General features: G+C 31.2%; 2 protein-coding genes across 2 annotated transcripts in view; both read left to right on the forward strand.

Annotated features, from left to right (window-relative positions):
* Positions 1–2133, forward strand: part of LOC112501100 (dynamin-related protein 5A) — a 7043-nt gene extending 4910 nt beyond the window's left edge. Inside the window, exons 7-8 of the mRNA XM_025104755.1 lie at positions 912–1545; positions 1650–2133. Coding sequence (XP_024960523.1) covers positions 912–1545; positions 1650–1836 — 821 coding nt within the window. The 3' untranslated portion in view covers positions 1837–2133. The remainder of the gene's footprint in view (positions 1–911; positions 1546–1649) is intronic.
* A 12678-nt stretch (positions 2134–14811) lies between these two features.
* On the forward strand, positions 14812–15857 carry LOC112501092 (VQ motif-containing protein 4-like). The gene has a single exon (XM_025104747.1). It carries the CDS (start codon positions 15072–15074, stop codon positions 15771–15773), a length of 702 nt encoding a protein of 233 aa, XP_024960515.1. The 5' UTR covers positions 14812–15071; the 3' UTR covers positions 15774–15857.
* The last annotated feature ends 8014 nt before the right edge of the window (positions 15858–23871 follow it).

Consider the following 23871-nt stretch of genomic DNA (forward strand, 5'->3'; position numbering starts at 1 on the left):
TTGCTTGCTTTTGGCCGTCGGGTTCCCTTCTAGGTTATCAATGGACTCTTCCAAGCTCTTAGGGTTTCTCTCTAACGATTATTACAATTAGATGAATTAGGGTTATGGAGGAGGAATTAGGGTTAGGGAGGAGGATTAGGTTAAAAAAATTAGGGTTAGGTTTAAATAAGGATTAGGTTTAGGTTTATATAAGAATAAAATAAAAAAAAAAACCCTAATTAAACCCTAATCTAAATAAAAAAAAAGCCCAAGCCCAAGCCCATCATCCAAATTACAAAGTTTAAGCGAATTATGCAGAACTAACCCCTCAAGTTTGGTCAACTTCCAAAACTAACCCAAACTTTAATATATATATATATATATATTTAACTGATATATATATACACACACATACATATCTGACGGGTATTATAGGTTTTGTGTATTCAAGATTCGAAGATAGTGAGACAATGAACCGATCAAGTAATTGTTACTACATTCTTCACAGACAAGACCAATAACAATGAACACATATAAGGCTGCAGAAATCTTACAAGCGATCTCAGTCTCTATATGACTGAGATATGACAAAATGACGCAGGATCCAAGTAGCAACATGATTCGTCCTAGTGCGCGATAGGGTAATACACAAAGTTGATAAGAACATTGGGTATATTTCTGGATGAAATCTTTAAGAAAAATGGTAGGTTTTGGAAGTATTTAGAAATTATTCTTACAAATCAAAGTAGTGAACTCGACAGTGAAAAATAACAAACTGTTAGAAGCCGGGAGCCTGGTCCTATTGAGGAGCGGATCCATCAAGTATTTATGAACGTCTTTGATTACTTGTTTCTATTTCATACCTGATAGTTATATTGTATGTTGGTTCTCTGTATAAAGATCATTGATCATGATCAACTGCTTCGTTGCAGATGCAAAGAAAACTGTTGATATGGATGGATATGTAGGTTTTCATGCTGCTTTAAGGCACTCTTACAATTGCTTTATAAGGGATCTTGCAAAAGAGTGCAAACAACTTGTTCGGCATCATTTGGATTCAGTTACAAGCCCGTATTCTCAAGTATGTTACGATAGTGATATCCTCTCCACTTCTGGTGGAAACCCTTATACATACCAAGCTTCAGTTAGCTCAATATCTCTCGAGTTTTCAGAACATGCGGCAAAAGGCCAAGAAAATATACCTCCACATAAGAATGGTCAGGAGGACACCACACCTGGAAAACCTGTGGAAGCACGAGAGGCATATATGACTGTGCCCGAGACCCCATCACCCGATCAGCCGTCTGAAGGAAATTATGTCATTAAGAAGGAACTCGGAAACTATATTGAAGGTGGAGCAAAAAAACGCCATTCCAGAATACAGGGTAACTGCAAAGTGTTGGATAACTTGAGAGTTCAAAATGGTGGTCTTAATGCTAACTCACGATCAGGGTCATCATACTCCGAGATTTGCTCGTTGGCTGCACAGCATTTTGCACGCATACGTGAAGTTTTGGTTGAGCGCAGCGTGACTTCAACTTTGAATTCTGGCTTTCTGACCCCATGGTAGGTTTCTAATGCTTTTCTAGTTTTCTTGATTGAAATCTCTTTTATGCTGCTATAAGTATCATTTGCTTACGGACTCGTTGCTTTTTTGTTCATGTGGATAGCCGCGAACGACTTATGGTGGCACTGGGACTGGATTTATTTGCGGTGAATGATGAAAAATTCATGGATATGTTTGTTGCACCGGGAGCGATAGATGTTCTCCAGAATGAACGACAGTCGCTTCAGAAACGTCAAAAGATATTGCATACTTGCTTGTCTGAATTCAAATCTGTTGCTAGAGCACTCTAATGGATTCGGTTAAACCATCCCAGAGAGAGTTGCTTCCATCTCGTGAGCAATAATCAGATCTGAAATGATGAATCTTTACAGCCTTCGTTACAGTGAGTCATATCTTCTTCAGTAAAACACACAGTTTGTGTTTGGTATACAGACAGGACTAGAGTGAGGTAGGTAAGTGAAATAACTGTCCAATATTTTAGTGTTTGACATGGATAGTTTAGTAATTTACATCTTGTTCTATCTACCTGATTTTTGTTTCACCTATTTTGGTGGGACAAAAATGCATGTTTGGCCTGCTCAATCCTGTCCCAGTCTAAGGGGCTGTTTGTTGGTTTTTATTAAGTTCAGACAAAGTTACCTGTTTGGATTAATCTGTCGGTATAGATTGAGAAGGTTTTTGTTTGAAAGAGCTTTTCATAGATGGAATGAGTGTGTTATTTAATTGGGTATGGGGGGTTTGAAAAAACTTGGCTTTCTGCATAAAGCTCCTCCCTAGAAGCTTACTGGCATCTATATCATTAAGCCACTACCAAACAGTCATCTATAGCTGATCGAATAAGCTGTGTTTTCCACTAAGCTCATTAAGCTGCTAACAATGCCACACCAAACACAAGACTAGATGTTTTTATTCTGTTATGTCCTCTCCTGTCCTGCACATTCTACCAAACGCACAAACTCGCATCTTTTTCACCATCAACTGGTCTTGAATCTTCGATCAGACACCAAAATGCGTTGACTTAATTACTTATTTAGCTCTTTTTGGATGTTATTTTGCAGATCCAGCTTCCGTGAACTCCATATGATCCACGTATACGCCTGTGAACATTTGGGTACGATTCTCTTAAACTGAAATGAAAACCGAACTTATTAGTGTGTAACTTTTGCATGCACTTGACCGTAATCATGCATGCTTTTAGTTTTCAACTTTGAACCATAAAGTTACATGAAATCAGTTTCTCTTTATTGCCATTCAGCTCTACTATTGAAATGCCTCTGAGATTACTAGATTGAGTCAGCACTCATCTTGTACTTTCACCTGATTCTTAATCTGTATATGATGATAATACACTTGTTACTTGGAAGCCAACATGAATAATTACAATTTTCACGATGTTTCGGTAGGTAGCATATCGGTTGATTAAACAAAGATGAACTAAAACACACGAATCCTTGATATCGGTTGATTCATTTTCAAGGCGTTCTCATTTGAACCTCCATACACACATATAGAGTCGGGTTCAAACGAGAATAGTGACCAAATAAGAAAACACGAGAATGGCCAAATCATTAAGTACAGAAATTTAAAGTCGTTTGACTTAACGGATTTGACCCGTAAAATAACTTCTAGTGCCTATCAAAATCAAACCTAACCTTAGAGTAATGGTGATGGAACATGTAACATGTAACATGGAAAGATATGGTCCCTTAATCTCTGCTTGTCCTAGCAACTAATGACATTGTCCAAGTCCCAACTGTATCCCTTGATGTTATGCCCTACCTTTACCTAAAATTACGAAAATACCTGATGTTCGGTTGTCTCGTAAGCCGTTCGCTGCAACGATATGGCGATTATGGTATTTGAATTCTTGGCTTTTACACTAAAATAGACATGTTTTAGTAGCGTAATGTTTTGCTTTAGCATAGATTGAAGTTACAAAACTACCCTTATAGTGCTTCGTTGACTTTTTTGGTAATCACAGTGTCTGGGTTTTGTAGCGTTGAACGTATCTTGAATTATCTCATTGCTACAACAAAATTCGGATTTATATGACATCTAAATTTTATAAGTGTCTTAATAGAGTTATTTACAGGGCTTGTATTTATAATACCAAACGATTGTGGATTCTATGTAACATAGGGATGCACCCAAAAAAAAAATTCAAACTGTGGAACCATTTGGATATAAGAAACAAATATAGGGATAATTTTCACAAAATCATTATTGCTTTGTTGGTTAGAAACACAAGAAATCTTAAATTAAAAGCTAAAATTTAAAAAAATGACATTAACGGAATTCGAACTTAGGTCTAGTGTGGAAAAAAAGTCTTGCAAACTAACTCTACCAAGGGAAACTTGTGTCCCTATTGTAGTTTTAAAATATACATGGTAACATACAAAATATTGATACAGTGATACTTTTCACGACCCTATAATTTTTTATACTACGATGGATGGATGAAATGGTGGCACATGCCACCACAAAAACCCTATGGGTCTGTCCCTGATATAACAATATTACAATAAGTTTATAAGATGTTTTTAAAGTGTTAACAAGTTTTAAGGATACTTTTAAAATAAAGCTTCCTATTAAATTTTTTTATATGATATTATTTAAAAGTGTTCTATAAAATCAAGTGCCTTGCAAAAAAGCTAATATGACACTTTTTTTTTTATACAGGACGCACAATTATTTGATCATATAAAGTAGTCTATTAGAATATTTAAACAATGTCTGGACATGGGTCTTTCAAGCATGTTTTCATAGACTGAAAAAAATACTGTTTTTTTTGGGGTTTAACCAGGTTTTTTAAGCCGGGTTTTTTCGAGCCAAACCCTGGCCTAAACCTGACTCTAAAATTTTGGCATGATGGGGCTTTTAGACTTGACCCGAGCTAGGTTTTGGGCTCACTAGGCACGAACTTTTTGGATCGGACTTGGATCTAATTTTGAGGTTGGAATTTTGCATCTTTAAATTCAAGATTTAAATTTACAATATTTAAGTTATAACAAGGGGAATGCTATTTGCACCTCATTTCATATCAGAATCAGGTCATTTCATGCATTGAGAATGTAAAAAACATGTATTGATGTTGATGTGTGCGATGAAGAAATTCATGGGTAGGGATGCATTTAGCCCACCCCTATAACAAACATATTTTTATTACGTGAATGATCTAGTTAAACAGTAGATTATAAATAATCAGCTATTACAGATATACTATATTTTATCTTTTTTTATTTATATTTGGAGATTTTTTCATTCTCCTTTATTTTTTTCCCTTTGTTTTAAAGGAGAGTTTAACATAGCTGTTAAAAAAAATCAGATCTTTAAAATAACATAGCAGTTGAAAATGCTTTAAAAATACCAACATATAATATGTGTCACATTTGGCAACTACCTCATACCTTAATTTTTGTTTCTAGTAGCATTCAATACATGTTCTTTATTCACATAAAATGACACCTAACCAACAAATTTCAAGCTTTAAATTATTTGGTAACTATTATTTAAATAGAAGTGAATCTGTAAAATTTAGGGGTTGTTTTGTAGTTGCTGGAATGGTTTGGTGTAGAATGATTAAGAGGCTATCATGATATAATGCAAAATAAAATATAATTGTTTGGTAATTATTTACAACAAAATTAGGGTGTTGAATGGTTAAGGGAGTCTCATGATACAAATTCATTTAAATGGTTTTAGAATCATTAACAGACATATTTTTTTTTACAAACAAAATTCATCTCTTAACGATTCAGATGTTGTCTCTTAATGAAACTATTAAGAGATAAACAAACAATCTCTAAGTGTTGGATTTCGCATAAAAATTGGTAAAATAATAATTATTTTTTCTCGAAAAAAATTACCGGCAACCTGAGTCGATTCCATTAAAAACCTGTTTCTAATGACATTAATATCAGTGGGTATTTTTGTCTCATTCATTGGCTTAGACTAACGAGTGGGTCCCAAAATTAAACCCGAAACATTTTTTGTATTTGGACAAAATCATCTCACTTCTTTGGCAACGGAGCAACACGTCAACGACAATATTTATTGTTGTTTAATATGTGGAATATTATTTTATTTTTTTAATTAACCTGGATATCCAACCCGCTATGCAAGCCAACTAATCTCAGGACGACCACCTGTTTTGCAGATAGTCCGAAGTCACTGCATTTGAACCTCCGTGGCCACAAGATGATTTTTATTTCTTTTTGGATTTGAACCTGAGACCTCTTGGTACTTTTAACCTTTGGAGCCAATCTCAAAACAATCAGACACCACCTTTATGGTTTATTTTAGACTGTATTTGAGAAAAAAATTAAATTTATTTTATAGAAATTATTTATTATTAACAAATATTGACTATGATTTATAAGTCTTTCAAATTTTGTTATGTTAAGCAGTATTTTAGATGAATAAAATATTTAATAAATAAAATAATAGTATTTTTTTTTTAATAATCATATGTTTTCAGACTAACTGGTATGCATCTCGACGAATTCAACGAGGCCCTGAAGTTGATATGGTTAAATATCGGAATCTAATGAGTTAAATTATCCGTGGTGGCTCAAATGAGAAGATATGTGGATTGTTAATTAGGGTTTAAACCGGATCACATGACTGGAATGAAAAAACAGAGTCGAAAATTGGACATATCTGAATGAACCGAAAAGTCAAAACTGTAAATAAAAAAATAAAAAAATTACAACAGTGTCTTTTCAAGTCTGATTATAAAAATAAATGAATAAAAAAAAACCTATAATTGAGAACCAGTCTGAATAGAACCTATTCATGTCCATTTTTGTTGACTCCTTAATACAGTTTTTATTCTAGGTTGAAAACAGTATAGGGAATTTCTACCTTTTTTTTCTTATATCATGCTTTCATTATGATATTATGCCTTTTAACTTTTAATACTGAGGTATGTATCTTGACCCATATACAGAGGGATTCTGTTACATTGATAGAATGTGAGAATTATTAGCTCCTTATAAGTCTCAAATAGTAGACTATCAATAATTTCCACCATGGTTTTAAGTTGGATTCGAAGTTATTGAGCGAGTCCTTTGCTTCGGTCGCTTTGGGGATGTTACAGATTCCCCTTTAAGCAGCTCTTGATCGTAGCAATCATGCCTTTCGAAGGTACGTTTTTTTGGATTTATTTTGTAGAAGGAAATTTCATCAATAAAAATTAATAATTAAATATAAATAAGAAGAAGGAATCTTTATGTCGCGTTACCAAGGTCCTCGTGTTAAAAACATTTTAGATATTCAATTAATAATTATATATTTAATTATTATTTATATAAAAAATTGTTAATATATTTTAATGGTATAAATGATATGGTTGGGATTAGGGGTACTCATGGGCTGAGTTGATCGGGTTGAAGACATTTGAACAACTCAACCCAATGCTTGCGGTTTAAAAAAATTTAACCCAACCCAACCCCAACAAACCGTACAGGTATGTTTTGGTACATTAAAATATTATTCTAACCTTGAATATGTTATTTCTCTACTCATAATTTTTCCATCATTAACCATTTGATACAACGTTTCCATACTTCTTACGTATATCACATTCAATTAATTTTCTCAATATATATATATATATATATATGTGTGTGTGTGTGTGTGTGTTCACAGCTACTGAATATATATAGGAATGAGTTACATAGAGATGTGAATATATTGAAAATATATGTATATGAAGAGCGTACGTGATAGCGCAATTGTATAATGTAAATATTAATAGAAATTCAACAATCATATTAAATCCAAAAAATAAAAGAATATCAAGTTCATCAGGTTGAGTTGGGTTCAAATAATAGTAACTCAATATCAATCCAATACCTATGACTTGAAAATTTTATAACTCGATTAGACATCGGCTTGCTTCGGATTAAGTTATTTCACTTTGCGTTGAGTTGATCAGATTGGTCGGGTTTTTGAACACCCCTGGTTGGGATGGAATTTAAGTGACATAAAAATAGAAATGGTAGCATCTAAAATGCTTTAAGAATAATGGAATAGAGTAGTGGTAAATAGGATAAATCATTCAACAAATATTCCCAACACACTTGCTATTTCTTTTTTTTATTTTTATTTACAATATTCTTGGAATATTTACTATATTTATATTCTATTCCTTTTATAAGAAGTCAACAATAATAAATTTTTATTTATTAATTAAAAAATATTATTTATTTAAGAATTTTTTAAAAATTAATTGTTTTGTGGGATTTTGTTATCCCAAGTTGCTCTTTAACAATATTGTTGGTATTTGATTATTAATTGCTTTTTTTTTTTAATAAATTATATTAAATAAGATAATATGTTTTTTAAGTGAAATAGTAAGGGTTTTAAATTAGGGTAAATTGTATGAAAAAATAAAGTACCTTAACTTGATTCTTATTTTGGGTAACATGTTTTTGAAATTTTTATTTTGTTATTTAAGATGTAAAATTTTAAACAGTTAATACTGAGTTGGATATCATATCAGTCGCCACTTCAACAAATAATACTGGGTTGGATACCATATCACTCGTCATATCAGCAAATAATATTGGGTGGATACCATGTCACTCGCCACATCAGCATGATAACCGGTTAATGTTTCAACTGGTTACCCTGGTACTTAAATGTTTAAAACTTTACATCTTAGGTACCAAAATGGAAGTTTTGAAAGTACGTTACCCCAAAATATGAATCAAGTTAGAGTATATTACTTTTTTCATGCAATTTGCCCTTTAAATTATTTTGAGAGTATTGAGATGTATGAAAATATAAAAACATCTCCAATAGTTAATATACAATTTCTTTAAATTGGAGTAAAAAAGCAAATATTTCAAGAAAATTCATCTGCAATAACTTCTTTATTTTGGAGATTATTGTATGAACTGTATTATTAAAATATTCAAAATCTTTTATAAAATACCATTTCTCTTTCTTATACATTTAATTTCAATAAATTCTCATTGATAGTTAGAATAAAAAATATAACCACAAGGGTGGTGCCTGATTGGTTTGAGCTTGGCTCCAAATGTCAAAAATACTAGGAGGTCACATGTTCAAATCAAAGGAGGAATAAAAATCTCCTTGTGGCCACAAAGATTCAAATACGACGACTCCGGACTATCTGCAAAGCAAGTGGTCATCCTGGGATTAGGCGGCTCGCATAGCGGGTTGGATATCCAGGTTAATAAAAAAAAAATACTTTCTCTTTCAGATTTAATCATTTCTTAGAGTTATCCAAATTTGGATAATTTCACCCTTTCACTTCTATTTTCTCCATTTTGTAAAATGTTCTGCAGAATTTGTTGGAGCAAAAATCTCCAAAATCTCTGTTTTGAAAAAAAAATCTGTTGAAGATACTCTAAAATACAATAGTAAATTTACGCTTAGATGTCCAGTCAACTGTTATGCCTCAAAACATTTCGGGTGCCAACCAACTCTTAAAAATCATAGGAGTTCTTTTATATTATTAAATAATTTAAAAAATTGGATACATTTTTATAGCTTCAACTCCTTTAACTTTGAAATATATCATTTCATCCCCTCCAAGTTATAAGATCTTTCCATATTGGTCTCATACTTTTTATAGCTTTACTGGATAAATTGCATCAAAAAAACGTATCTTCTGTTTAGGTTCATATTTATTTTCAAGAACTTCAGTTTTTAGAACGTATGATAGACGATGGTTTTCCAAACAGGTTTATGTCACAGATTCCAGATTTGTAAACGAGTTTTAGACGTATGTTCAAAACAGTTTAAAAAAAATTAAAGATGATAAGGCATACTCAGTATCTACGTAAGGTGACCAGTTACTTACTCAACTGATCAACGAGACCCTTAAATAAACGCACGCTTTGCTCAAGACCCTAAATGTCGATTTTGAAAGTTGGTTTCTTAGAATAGAAATAAAGACGAAGTTGGTTTTTACGTGTCAAATTCAAGCCCTGATGAATATGCATTGTCCAGTTGTTTCATAGTTTTATGGTTGCAAGTGTCGTTCTTGGCTATTCATTTTTCTTTATGGATTTTCAATTAATTTCATCTTCTGGATGTCAAATATTTGAGTTGAAACCTCATCGTCAAGAAGTTTAGGTCACAAGTTTTTTAGTTCGATGTTCAAGTTGCATCGTCAGTTATAAGTTCAAATGGTAAATACTTTTATCAGTTGTATGTGCTAAGGTCATGTTCTGGGTGCTGATAATTATTTCGTTATACTGTCGATGTAACACGTATATATGCATGCATGCATCGATGGATGGATGTATATGTCTGTGTGCGTGTGCATGCACACACATTCATAGGTACATGTGCCCTATGTGCGGTTACGCTTCCTTACCACTTGTGTTTGTTTTAATGTATGCAGTGCATACGTTAATAAGACGACGATCCCTATTTGAGAAAACGACACCTTTTCTGTTTTCTTTCTTCATCGTAAGGAATCTAAAAATACTTTTAGTTTTAATAAAACATTATTAATCGCTTATTTATATTCGTCGTATTAATTACGATAAATCTTTATCAAAACTAGAGAAAATATCTGATATAAATTAGTGATAACGATTGAGATGATTTTATGATATTTCCATATACTCGTCTTTTCATCTTCCTCTTATGTAAACTTAATCATTTAGAGGCTGTTTGTTTACCTTTTAATAGTTTCATTAAGAGAAATCATCTGAATCGCTAAGAGGTGAATCTTGTTTGATAAAAAAAAGTTTGTCTTTTAATGATTCTAAAACCCTCTGAATCATCTTGTATCTTGGGCATCTCTTAACTATTCAGCGCCCTAATTACAGTCTAAGCAATTACCAGTCAAATACATTTCATTTTGTACTACATCATAAGAGCCTTTTAACCATTATGTACTAAACCATTTTAGCAACTGTCAAACAGTCTCTTATTTTAGTTAGCTGAAGTAAAAAAAAGGTTTAGCAACCAATTTATAAACTGAGCGAATCGAATCCCTTCAAACGTTTAATCAAATAAGGTAAGAAAATATATAGTCATAGATCCAAAATTCAGTACTCGATAAGCATTCCAGACGTTAAACCATGCACAGTTCAGTATGAGGTTTTCAGAAAACAAGTTTTTTTGAACCTGATTCAGATAAGACGAGCAACTCAAAACCCTAAATATCCGCTCTTCATACATGATTAAATTTTCATGACGACTTGTATTATTACGAGTTTCCAAAGCCCGTTTGATTTTATGATAAAACCAATACGTTTATAGTATTTTTCTTAAAAATACTGAAAACATCATTGTTGAAAACGTGATACGTTTTATTTGGTCACCGTATTTATTTACATTCGTTTCTTTTTTAAGTTCCTCATATTCTATTTCTTTTATCTACTTTTAAAAGTGTCGTACTTTTTGTTTTAAATCGTTAAAAGAATGTGATATTGTTTTCAACGTTAGTTTTTTTTATTTTCCTTTTGTTAAATATTTTTTGCTGATACTTTCTTCAGACGTGTTTTACTAAACTAGAAGGATGCTCACATAACATAGCGAGATAAATCTCAATTTTAATGTTCGTTTTATTATTTATCTATGTCGATATAATACGGTTTTTAGTGGTTTTGAAAAACGATAATGTTTTTATTTTTGAATAAAATATAAATTTAAATACATCATAAAAATGTGGAAAAATATATCGATATTAGTATCAAATTTACTATTTAAAGTTATGGTTTTTTTTAATTTTCTTTAATTCAATATTATATTTATAATTTAATTTAGATTGAATAACGAAGTAATTTATTTATCGTTTAATAAGATAAATTTTATAAAGATAATAATTAAGTATTTTATTATAGCTAGTGATTATTCTAATTATATTTTAGATTTTTTATATTCAAAATGAGATGTCTATCATATATTTGATTATGTTTATTTATAGTTAGTTACATAAATTCAAAAATGAAGTCTTAATAAATTGTACTTATGCATAATTTACTTGTGATGTTGAACTTTAAGTGATATGCATCAACAAATAGTATTTTATGCACAAAAAATTATTTTTAAAATTTTTTGTCAAATGTTTTATAATATAGTATGAATTACACATGAATTTGTTAAAAACGTAATATTTTTATGTTAAATCTTTTAAGTAAATACAAACAGAGAAAATATAGGAATAAATGATTGGTAATTGACCAAAATAGTTAATCCGTCATGTCAAATTCACCTTTTGACCAATTTTTTAATCGAATTCTCATTTTAGGTATGAGCTGTTTGACAGTTGCTGAATGGTTTGGTGTAGAATGATTATATGGTCAGAATGATTAATAAGCTCTCATGATATAGTGCAAAATGAATTATAATTGTTTGGTAATTGTTTACAGTGAAATTAGGGCGTTGAATGGTTAAAGGGTTGTCCAAGATATAAAACCATTCAGAGGATTTTATAACCATTAAGAGACAGACTTTTTTTTTTGCCAAACAAGATTCACCTCTTAACGATTCAGATATTACATCTTAATGAAATTATTTAAAAAATAAACAAACAATCCTGTAAACTTTACATATATGTCTTACGTATTCTGGTAAACTCAATTTTTAAATTAAAAAAAATTATTTAAATTTGCATAAGAATTTATGTATTGGATCCAAATTTGCATTAATTTTTTTGTATTTTTTAATCTAAAATTTGGTTTTAAGTAAATTTATAAACCATTTACATGAACTTTAAATTGAATGAAAAAGTAACGTAATTTAACTTAATTCTTATTTTGGATAACGTATTTTTAAAATTTTTATTTTAGTACCTAAGATGTAAAGTTTTAAACATTTAAGTACTTCGGTAACCGGTTATCATGCTGATGTGCCGAGTGATGTGGTATCCGGTTAATGCTTCAACAAATAATACTGAGTTTGACACCACAGCAGCAAAGTAACCGGTTAATGTTTCAACCGGTTATCCATATACTTAAATATTTAGAACTTTACATCTTAAATATTAAAATAAAAATTTATAAAATAAACTATCCAAAATAAAAATAAAGTTAAAATACGTTATTTTTTTCATACAATTTATATTAAAAAATTTAGTAAAAAGTGAATTTGTTAAGAAAAATGATGTAAAGATGTATTCTCCAATCCCAAAAACACACATATCCCCCTCGTTAAAATGCCTTTCAAGTCAATGTTCTCCCCCTCCCCCTTTTCCTTGTTTCCATCAATCCCTTTTTTCTTTATTCTTTTATTCTATTAAGTATCATTATTTTATCAAGTATTATATATATATATATATATATATATATATATTTGGGATCATATGACATTAAAGGTTTTTTGTGAGACCCGTAAGACCAATTCTCAACCATTGGATTAAATCTACAATCTGAACATTCATAATTACAAATTGCCACAAGACTTCTCAATAATCACAAAATTGTCACCGTGCAACTTTAGACCATTAGATCATTAGCTTATAAAGTTGATCAATGAACATAAATTGGTCTTACGTGTCTTACGAAAAACCATTGGTCTCATGTGAACCCAACCCTATATATATATATATATAACAATATAAACTTGTTGGGGGTTTTGTTATGTAAATAAAAAGTTATATTTATTTCCTCTCTTTGTCTCCCTCTTTCTTTCCCCTCGGGGTGCCTTGGATTCTGGTAGTTGAGGTTTCCTCCTACCCGAGCGCTTCATTGTTGCTGTTTTAGCGTTTTAGTGTTTTATCTTGATCTGGAGGGGTCTCCCCCCTCCCTATCAAAAAAAGTTATATTTAGATATATATATAAATTTAAATAAGATTTTAATTAAATTTATAAATTTTAGATGAATATATGGTTATTTTCTAATAGTTTTATAGAGGTCGTAGATTTAACTAAAGTGTTTTTTCTCAGTTGCTTAATCGTTTGGTACATAATGATTAAGTGATCAGAATGATTACGAAACTCTTATAATATAGTGCAAATGAAATATAATTATTTTGTAATTATTTAGAATAAAATTAGGGTGTTGAATGGTTAAGGGAGGCCTTAGATACAAAATCATTTAGAGAGTTTTAGAACCATTAAAAGACGGACTTTTTCTTTTCCCAAACAAAATTCACTTCTTAACGATTCATAGGTTGTCTCTTAATGAAACTATTAAAAGGTAAACAAACAACCCTTAGGGTGCAAATGAAATATAATTGCTAAATGGTTTTGTTCATAATGATTAAATGGTCAAAATGATTAAGAGACTCTTATAATATATAGTGCAAATGAAATATAATTGTTTGATAATTATTCAGAATGAAATTAGGGTACTGAATAGTTAAGGGAGACCCAAGATACAAAATCATTCAAAGAGTATTAGAACCATTAAAAGACAAACTTATTTTTACCAAACAAGATTCATCTTTTAGCGATTCAAATACCGTTTTTTAATGGAACTATTAAGAGGTAAACAAACAACCCCTAAAATCTCTTTTAAGGTTATATACTTAAATTTGGGTAAAAAGTTGAGTACCAATAATTTCAACTGGTCTCATACAAAATGTGTTTCCTAACCAAAAGGATGGTGCTTGAATGGTTTGAGCTTGGGCTCCAAAGATTAAAAGTGCCTGGAAATCGCAGATTCAAATCCAATGAGGAATAAGAATCCCCTTGTGGCCACGGAGGTTCAAATACGATAACTCCATGTTATCTGCAAAGCATGTGGTTGTTCTGGGATTAGTTGGCTCACATAACAGGTTAAATATCTGTTAATAAAAAAATGTGTTTCCAATGACACCAATGTAAAGGAGCATTTTACCGGTAAAAGGAACATTTTCCTTGCCCAATATTATGGCACTATGCCCACTTTGTCTTTTCTAATCCATCAACTTTAGTCTCTTTGACATTTCAAGATGATATGTTACTTTTTGTTTTATGCTTTTTGCCATAAGTAACCCCATATCACATCATTTAACCTTACTTTAACCTTTAATGGAATTCCTTCGTTCAAGAATCAATGCCTTCAATTAGCCCCTATACGATAATCCAAACAAACTGCTACCGGCTTTACTTTTAACAGGTCGAAAACCTCTAAACTTTACTCTGTAACATCTTACACGAGTTCCAGTCAGTAAGACAAAACGTCGTGATGTATATTTAGTAACCCTGTAGTTTCCTATTTCGGTGTCACGAATCTTTTGGAAAAAAAACACGACTCGTGTTCCACAAGCTTAAATCGATAATTAAAGAAGGTATATACAGTCACGTGTTACAAAGATATCAAACGTTTAAAACAAGAAAACCGATGCTTATTATTATCTTACACATTTGTCACGAGCATAAGATTGAGGGACTTATTTTGCCATTTTCATAACATGATGTGGGTTAAGTGTAATTTAACCATAAGTTGACACAAGGTTATATAAAGTGAAAGGGAAGCAAGAAGAAAGTGTAGATAAAGTGATTCAAAGAAAAAAAACACACCAACAAGATTTTCTTGTTTTTTTTACTCTCTCTCTCTAGAAATTGGAAGTTAGAGAGAGAGAGAGAGAGAGTTTTAGAGCAATCCAACAATGGAGATCACCTCAAGATTACATGAGAGAGAAAACCCATCTCCGGCGAACTCTCCGACCAGCCACGCCAGCAGTAGCAACAGCAATGGACATGTCGCCGGCGGTGGCGCCACCGTCCAAACACCACCATTAACACCAAGACCCGTTTCGAGATCCGAACCAAGTCCATACCCAACCACCTTCGTTCAAGCCGACACTACTAACTTCAAGCAAGTAGTCCAGATGCTAACCGGATCCTCCGAAACCGCCAAACATGCTTCATCAAAACCGACCCAACAACCAGATCCGGCTCCGGCGAAGGTATCCATACCACCAATCAAAACGGGACAACAAAAGAAACAAGGGTTCAAACTATACGAGCGTCGTAACAGCTTGAAAAACGGGTTGATGATTAACCCTAATTCGGTTCCCAAATTCGGAAACGGGCACGGGTCGTCGCCCCGATTTCACGAGATTCTATCTCCGAGCATTCTTGATTTTCCGTCGCTGGTTCTCAGTCCGGTGACGCCGTTGATCGAAGACCCGTTTAACAAATCGTCGCCGTCGGTCGGTAATTCCTCGGAGGAAGATAGAGCAATTGCCGAAAAGGGGTTTTACCTTCACCCATCGCCGAGGGCGGCGACACCGCGAGGGGCGGCGGAGCCACAGCTGTTGCCGCTGTTTCCGGTGAGCTCGCCTCGGGTTAACGGGTCGCCGTCGTAGATAAGGAATAATTATGGATGTTGAAATTGAAGGTTAGATATCTTTTGCTTCAATTGTACAATTTGGATCTCTGCGATTCCATTTTTCTCAGAGATTAAAAAAAAACTTAAATTTAATTTGTATTTTTTTCCCATTTTTTAATTTTAATTTAAACTTAAATTAAATTAAAAAATTAAAATCAGAATGTTTGGTTATATCATGGGATTTGTAACGGTAATGGTTTAATGATATAGAAAGTGGCTTATTCAGTAAACTTTGAGAGAGAGTTTTATGTAGAAAATTAATTTTTTTCAAATCTGTGTTTTTCGATTAAAAACACGTTCATTCCATCTATAAAAAAAGCTTCCTAGATGGAATTTTTTCCAATCCATACGAACGGACAAATTAATCCACATAAACAATTTTATTCATACATGACTTAATAGAAAATCAACCTCAATATTAATATTGTGAAGAATCTCTTTTTAACTCAAATAGAAATATTAAATTAAGTGTGTTGATATAATAAGATATATAAAAGTAATAAATTTAACTAATTTATATAAATTAATTAATATACTCAAAAAATTTATGATAATTAAATAATTAGTTGTGTACCTTCGCAATGTGATTGGAGCCGTGAATTTTTCATCGGTAAATTGCAATTGGAACCATAACTTTTGTTTATTCAAATTGTATTAATATGTAAAGACCACATGTAACTTATATCATCGTTAAATCTTCTCTAATAAAACTTCAATCACATATATTTAAAATCCAACATATTTAAAAGACTTCACAAATGTGTTTGATTTACACCAAGAGCAAAGAATCAAAAGATCGAGAGCGAGACCGAGAGTTCTAGAGCAATTGAATGAGAGACATGAGTTTGAATCTCACATTAAGGGACGAGGAGAATTGGTGAAGGCATGAGTGAAATGTGTCAAAAGTATTATGGGAACATGAAAAGAAAAGATAATAATATGTATTGTTAACTTGTACTATATGTTATTTTAACTGTAGATTAAGAGATTTTAAGATTGAATGCATAAAATAGTAGYATTTAATGCATTATGAGTTGTTTTTAAGACTTTTAAGATTTTGTGCATAAATATATAGTATTTTATGCATTAAAAAATATTTTTAAAACTTTTGACAAATCTGATTTGTAAGGTAATATAAATATAATATAAAGATTTGTTGCCATAAATCATGTATTGAAAAAACGTATTCCAAATTTTGAAAAAAAACAGTCAAAATAAATGTGAATAATGAAGTAAAATTAAATGGTAGAGCCTTTTTTGGTGTAGAATCAATGTTATTTATATCATAGGTTTATTGGTAATTATAATAACTACATAATTATCAAAGGTTCTTAATATCCTCATTAAACATGTTTTAAATCTTTAATTATCCTTTTTTTTAACTTATTTTCGTCAATCGGTTTTTTTTTTAACGTCCGTACCATTAGTGGAAAAGAAATCGGCTGTTTGACGGTTGCTGAGTGGTTTGGTGCAGAATGATTAAGTGGTCAGAATGATTAAGTGACTCTCATTATACAGTGCAAAATGAAATATAATTGTTTACAATGAAATTAGGATGCTGATTGATTAAAGGCTCATGATACAAAATTATTCAGATGGTTTTAAAACCAGTAAGAGACAGATTTTTTTTGTCCAAACAAGATTCACCTCTTAACGATTCAGAGACTACCACTTAATTGAACTATTAAAAGATAAACAAACAACCCCTAACTGTTTTGTATCTAAATATTAATTTAATTATGTGTGTGTGTATATATATATATATATATATATATATAATTTTTATAGATTAAATGAACTGTTTATGGTTTTAGGGAAGTCTCGGTTTAGCTGATAATATGCAAAAACCACTACTCGACGATTGAGACCTATTTAATAATAAATGAGATACAAACCGTTGCAATTTTGTAAAGATGATTATACATCATACCTTTTCCGTCTATATAGAACATGTTATGACATGCATCTAATTTCTCGTGTATACATATACACACACACACACACATCTTTATGTATGTGGTTATGCATATGTATGTAAGAGTGGAATCTGATGAGACCAACCAGTTTTCATGTGGACCGTAAGAAACAATTATGAAGTTCAGTATGTATCCTGTGAAATTTTGGTGCATTTTTCTTAATGAAGGTTTGTTGCGTTTTTTCTTGTAAAGGTTCGATATATTTTATCTTGGAGATTCTGCAATTATCAATCTAATTTAAAGCTTTAAAGTTGTCTTATAAGAACTGAATGATATCACATAATCTCATATATATATATATATATATAGAGAGAGAGAGAGAGAGAGAGAGATAAGCAATCAAATGCAAACCACTCATATTTGTACAAACTGTGCAAACCATCTTTATCCGTCGATTTCATTGTTTAATCTTATGAAAATTTTTTCATGAAATTGTTTAATCTTATAAAATTGTTTCATAATATTTTTTTCATGAAGTTGTTTCATATATGATTATGAAAATTTTCATATAATACTTATGAAATTTTAATGAAACTGTTTCATGTATTTCTCTAAAATTAATATAATGAAGATGATAATATCTATGATTAATATTTTTCCACAATAAAAATAATTAATCAATCTTTCATAATTACAAAAAAAAAAATGAACAACACGAAAAATTATGATTGATTTAATGAGGTTTGTACAAATAACGTGATTTGCAAAGTAAACATTATTTCTCTCTTTCTCTCTCTCTCTCTCTCTATATATATATATATATATATATATGTATATATATATGGGTCCATTCAAAGGAGAACTGATTAACTTGTGATAACTGTGAGATCTAATCTCAACCACAATCAATAGATAAATGAGTAAACTAATATTTTTATAATTTGACTTATAATTATAATTAAGGGGAATTTTAGGTATTTTAAATTTTTTTATCTCTCCTACCTCCGGCCTCCAACGAACACCGTATGATTCCCAAAATACACCAAGATACATAATATGATACCCAAAATACATACAATGTGATACCTAAAAAACGTTAAGTAAACTTTGAGACCATTGTGATACCAAGTGTGGTACCACTATGATACCTATGTTGTATTCATATGTATGTGTGTGTATAGTGTGCACAATGCATGTTGTATATGTGCAATGTGTATGTGTGTTGCAAGTCTGGAGGTTGGGTTGGAGAAGAAGGTTGGGATGGAGATGACCACAGGAATTGAGGGTTTTCCCGGATGAAGGGTGATCGATTTAGGGGGGGGGGGTCGAGGGGAGTATCGATGGAGATGGTGGTCAGTGGCGGGGATGGAGGAAGGGAGATAGGTAATGAGGGGGTTACAGGGACAAAGATGGGGCTAGCTGTCGGAAATGCTCACATGTGCGTGTTTAGTGGTCGATCATCGGAGACGGCGTCTTGGTCGGACAAGATGATCGGAAGAGGTCACCGGAGTGGTGGTGGGTGCAGTAAAAGGCCACCGGATTTGGTCCCTGTGTGTGTATGTATATATATACATATACATATATTAAAATTTTAAAATAATTAAAGTAAATTGAATAATCAACACAATTTAATAATTTACCATTTGTTTTATTTTAGTAAATAACATTAATTATCTAAAATGATTGGTTCATATTAGATCTCACAGTTACTACAAACTTTTTAATTCTTATTTGATTAGACATATATATATATATATATATATGTGTGTGTGTGTGTGTAAAATTAAAGATATGAATAAATAAGGAAGCTTAAAAGTGAGGTTAGATGGTGGGATGCATCACATTCATATTCCAAGCAACCATCAATGCAACATTAACACTTTTATATAAAAATATTATCCTTTAAATATAGAATTCAACCTCAAATCTAAAATATAATACCAACACTTTGATTATTTAAAAATGAAGTTATATTATTAATTTAAAACTGAATCTGATTCGTATACTTATATTATATCGTCAATCATTAACAAATTAAATTACTGATCTGTGTTTTCATAATAATAACAGAATAAGAAACTCGTTTGTAATTTTTTTTACTGGTTGGATCAATTCTTAAAAACAATCCCTTATAAACCCATGATCGATACCCTCTTTTAACTTACTTTTTTACGAAAACATCGTTTCTTATAAAACTTTTTTTTTTCAACGGTATTTACACGAACTTTAAAATGAGCCATGGAATATATGAAACTATATGTATCTGTACGCAAATATTGAATTACATTCCTGGTTCATATGGTCTACTGGTTGTTATGACTAAGGTCCCGCATTTATTACATTCTTAATACATGTGGTTTTAAAAAACACACACCTTGAATTCCTCCTCTTAACGTCGTGTCCCTTTGTTCTTCTAGTGACGCCTCGTGTCTCTCACGTGATTGACATGAGGGGCAATTTCGTCCAACGTTTCATTTGATTTTATTTACTCTTTTTTTTTCTATAAAAGACAAAAACCCAAAATTAAATTTCAAACCAAACAGAAAACAGATGTTCTGAAAGCCTTTCAAGAACCCTTGGAGTGTCTATTTCATATCGGCGTAGAGCTCTTCTAGGATTCAGGGTTTCGTACAAAGGCAAAGGATTAAGTTACGGAAATTGAGCAAGAGAAAGAAGTGGTAGAGGGTTCATTTGGGCTCGTTTTCTTTGTTCATCTGTGTCTCTCCTTCAAACTTTATGTTCGATCTCTTTCGTGTCAAAAAGGATAGAATACGACGATCTTAGTCTTTGATTTGAACTCCATCTTCATCTCCTGGTTTCATCGTCAATTACTGCTTTAGATTTATGTTTAGTGCTGTAATTTAGATTCAGGGTTTTTCTTGCTTTTATTTACTTGTAACGTTTTGTATTATAAGTTTACTCGAATGAATTTGTGTTGGTTAGTTTTTCACTCGTTTACGAGTTCAAGAAACGATGTTTATATGGTTATTTTTTTAAACTGGGTTCTATTTGAATTATTGGGTCACTTCATTTACCTTGTAAATGGTCCCTATAGTGCCTTTACCTGACCAACTACCTAATACTACGCACGCTCATCGAACAGTGCTTTTTAGCTTTACACCCAACTACGAACAACATCTGTAAACTTCATTAAGTATAGTAATGGTCATTGTGGCTTGCATTTTACTTTGTAAATAGTCCTTGAGTTTAACACTATTAATTAAGCTAGGGACATTTTCGTCTTTAAACAGAAAAATACAAAGAACTGGTGAAAAGACAATAATACCATTCACTTAACTGATTATTTTTTTTATTTTTAACAGAGTTAATTAGAAAGCAAAATGCAAACAACAATGACTAGTAATATTCTTAAAGCATCTCCAACAAATTCTCCAAAATAAATAAAATATGGAAAATGGAGATTTAGAACGGATTTTTATGCTTCAAGAGATTCTTTAAAACTCTCTAAAACGGAAAAAGTAAATAAGAGATCGTTTTTTTTTTCTCCAAATATACAGAACACGCAAAAAAATATGATTAATCATGTGAGATAAATATTTTTCGAATATTTTCATTAATAAAAAACTTTAAAAATAAATATTTAAAGATAAAAATAATATTTTTAATAAATGAATAAAATATTTTAATATGATAATCAACCGAATGCAATTTTTTTTTTTTTTTTTTTGGATATTTTTAACGAAAAACTAAAATTGCGGTTTATTGTATTAAAAAGGAAAAAAGGTGGGTCCCAGGCAGGAAGATATTTGGAAGTGGGCAGGCGACTTTGAACGGTCATGATTTGACCTGCAGCCTGTCTTCTTTGAACAGAACGGTGCCTATGCCTACGTTATCTTTTTTTATTTTTTATTTTTTATTTTTTATTTTCTTAATTTATTTCTTTTGTTTTTTGGGAAAAAAATGAAAATTTGAAATTTATATCCTGAAAATATTTTTTTAACCTGCATATAAAAAAAAAATTAATACCAACATAAGATTGATGTTTGATTGATTTGAGTTTAGATTTCAAAGATCAAAAGTACTTATAGGTCTCAGATTTAAATTTAAAGAGGAATAAAAATTCTCTTGTGGCCAAGAAGATTCAAATACAGTGACTCCGATCTATCCGCAAAGCAGGTAGTCTTTCTGGGATTAGTCGATTCGTATAGCGGATTGGATATTCAGGTTAATAAAAGAAAGTAAATACTGATAATTTATTACAACAATGGATCTAATATATATTTTTTTTCAAATTCAAAAATTATTACCGTCTTTGTTTCAAAATAAATGTTCATATTATTATTTTAATTTGTCGTAAAATAAGTGTTGACTTTCAAAACTGAATGTTTATTTTCTCATTCTATCCTTAATTATGAGGTGAAGAAAATCTCTATTTATAATTAAGAATCAAACTGTATTTTTGTTAATTATAAAACTGTAATAATTATAAATTTCTAAAACTGTATGTATTTTTTACTGTGGACATTGTTTTTTGGTCAAAAGGCATGAGAGATCTCTAATAGATTCCTCAAAATGTAAAATTAAAAGTCAAAATGTTCAGTAAAAATTTAGGTTCATCTCCAACAATTTTCTCTATTTTTGAGATTACAATGTTATTTATATTATTAAAATATTGAACAAATTGCATGAAAAAAGTAACGTACTTTAACTTGATTCCTATTAAAATATAGATACATTAAACTGCTCTTCTTCAGTAACAACAGTAGTAATAGTGGAGTAAAAATGAAAACCATTTTGTTGAGTGACAAAACCAATTGTAGTTGCCAATTGCGAATCATTTCAATGGTATCATAATGAAAAAACGTACCAAAATCACTAAATAAATTTGAGTATCATAATGCATGAGCCCTCCAACAGTGGTTTTTTGTTGTTATCTGCCAATTGGAAGATAGAATATCACTTGTCAAGATTTTAAGCTAAGTATAAGTGGCTGTTTACCAAACGTTTATCTAGGTAAGTGCTTACGAAGTCATATTATCTTACCGGATGAATATGACAAAGACCAAAAATCTTACTCGGTAAGAACGAGACAAAGAACAAGAGTTTTACCCGGTAAGTGAAGACGACGACTCTTACCACGATAAGAGCTTACCAAGTAAATTATTGTATACGGTGTTGTTTTCGTTGAGTAAAATCTTACCCGATAAATAAGTAATAATGTTGAATTTTACCGGTAAGCACTTATCGGGTAAGTTATTGATAAACGACCCCTAATTTTGGATTAAAGTCATACCCGATAAAATAGACAAGTTAATAATGGGTAAATTTTTTAATGCAAAATAACATACGTTGGATTGACCTCAAAATTGTCCATTTTTTAAAAATTATATATATATATATATATATATATCTTTTTAATAAAATGATTTTAGATCTTAGATTCCCATGAAATTAGTCAAGACATATGGATGCTGAATGGACATCCACCGTTAGTAAGTGCTGTTTATTAAATGTTTACTTGATAAGTACTTACCAAGTTATATTACCTTATCGGATGAATATGGTAAGGACCAAAAATCTTACCCGGTAAGAACGAGACAAAGACCGAGAGTCTTACCCGGTAAGTGAAGGCAAAAGTCACGGTCAACTCTTACCGCGTAAATTGTTGCATAGAAAGCCGTTTTTGTTGACTAAAATCTTACCTGGTAAATGAATGATAGTATTGAATTTTACCGGATAAGTGTTTGGTAAACGGCCCCTAAATAGAAGCATTTCATCCTTTTTTACTTAAATTTTTTATGTTTTAGTGGAAATATATTCGTGTAATACAACACGATATATCTCGATTTTAAAGTTAAAAACTGAAACCCTCAATTCTAATTCATGCTTTGTTTATTTTCTATTTCTCTCATACAATAATAAGTTGTAAACTTAAATTTTAACATATTTTAAGTACTAAGTAGACGAAGTTAACATACAACATAAGCAAGACTTCTTGCCCTGTAAGTGAATGAAAAGACTCTTACCGGGTAAAAGGTGCTTATCAATAATCAACTTTGATGGTCAAGAATGTTACCCGGTAAGTGAGGGCGACGACTCTTACCATGGTAAGCGCTTACCGGGTAAATTGTTGCATACGATGCCCTTTTGGTGGACTAAAATCTTACCCGATAGGTAAATGATAGTGTTAGATTTTAC

This window comes from Cynara cardunculus, assembly GCF_001531365.2.
Source record: "Cynara cardunculus var. scolymus isolate 2C chromosome LG 17, CcrdV1, whole genome shotgun sequence".
In the NCBI taxonomy this organism is placed as follows: Eukaryota; Viridiplantae; Streptophyta; class Magnoliopsida; order Asterales; family Asteraceae; genus Cynara; species Cynara cardunculus.

What these genes read in the sequence shown, in the direction of transcription:
- LOC112501092 (XM_025104747.1), top strand. Translation starts at nt 15,072, where the DNA reads ATGGAGATCACCTCAAGATTACATGAGAGAGAAAACCCATCTCCGGCG.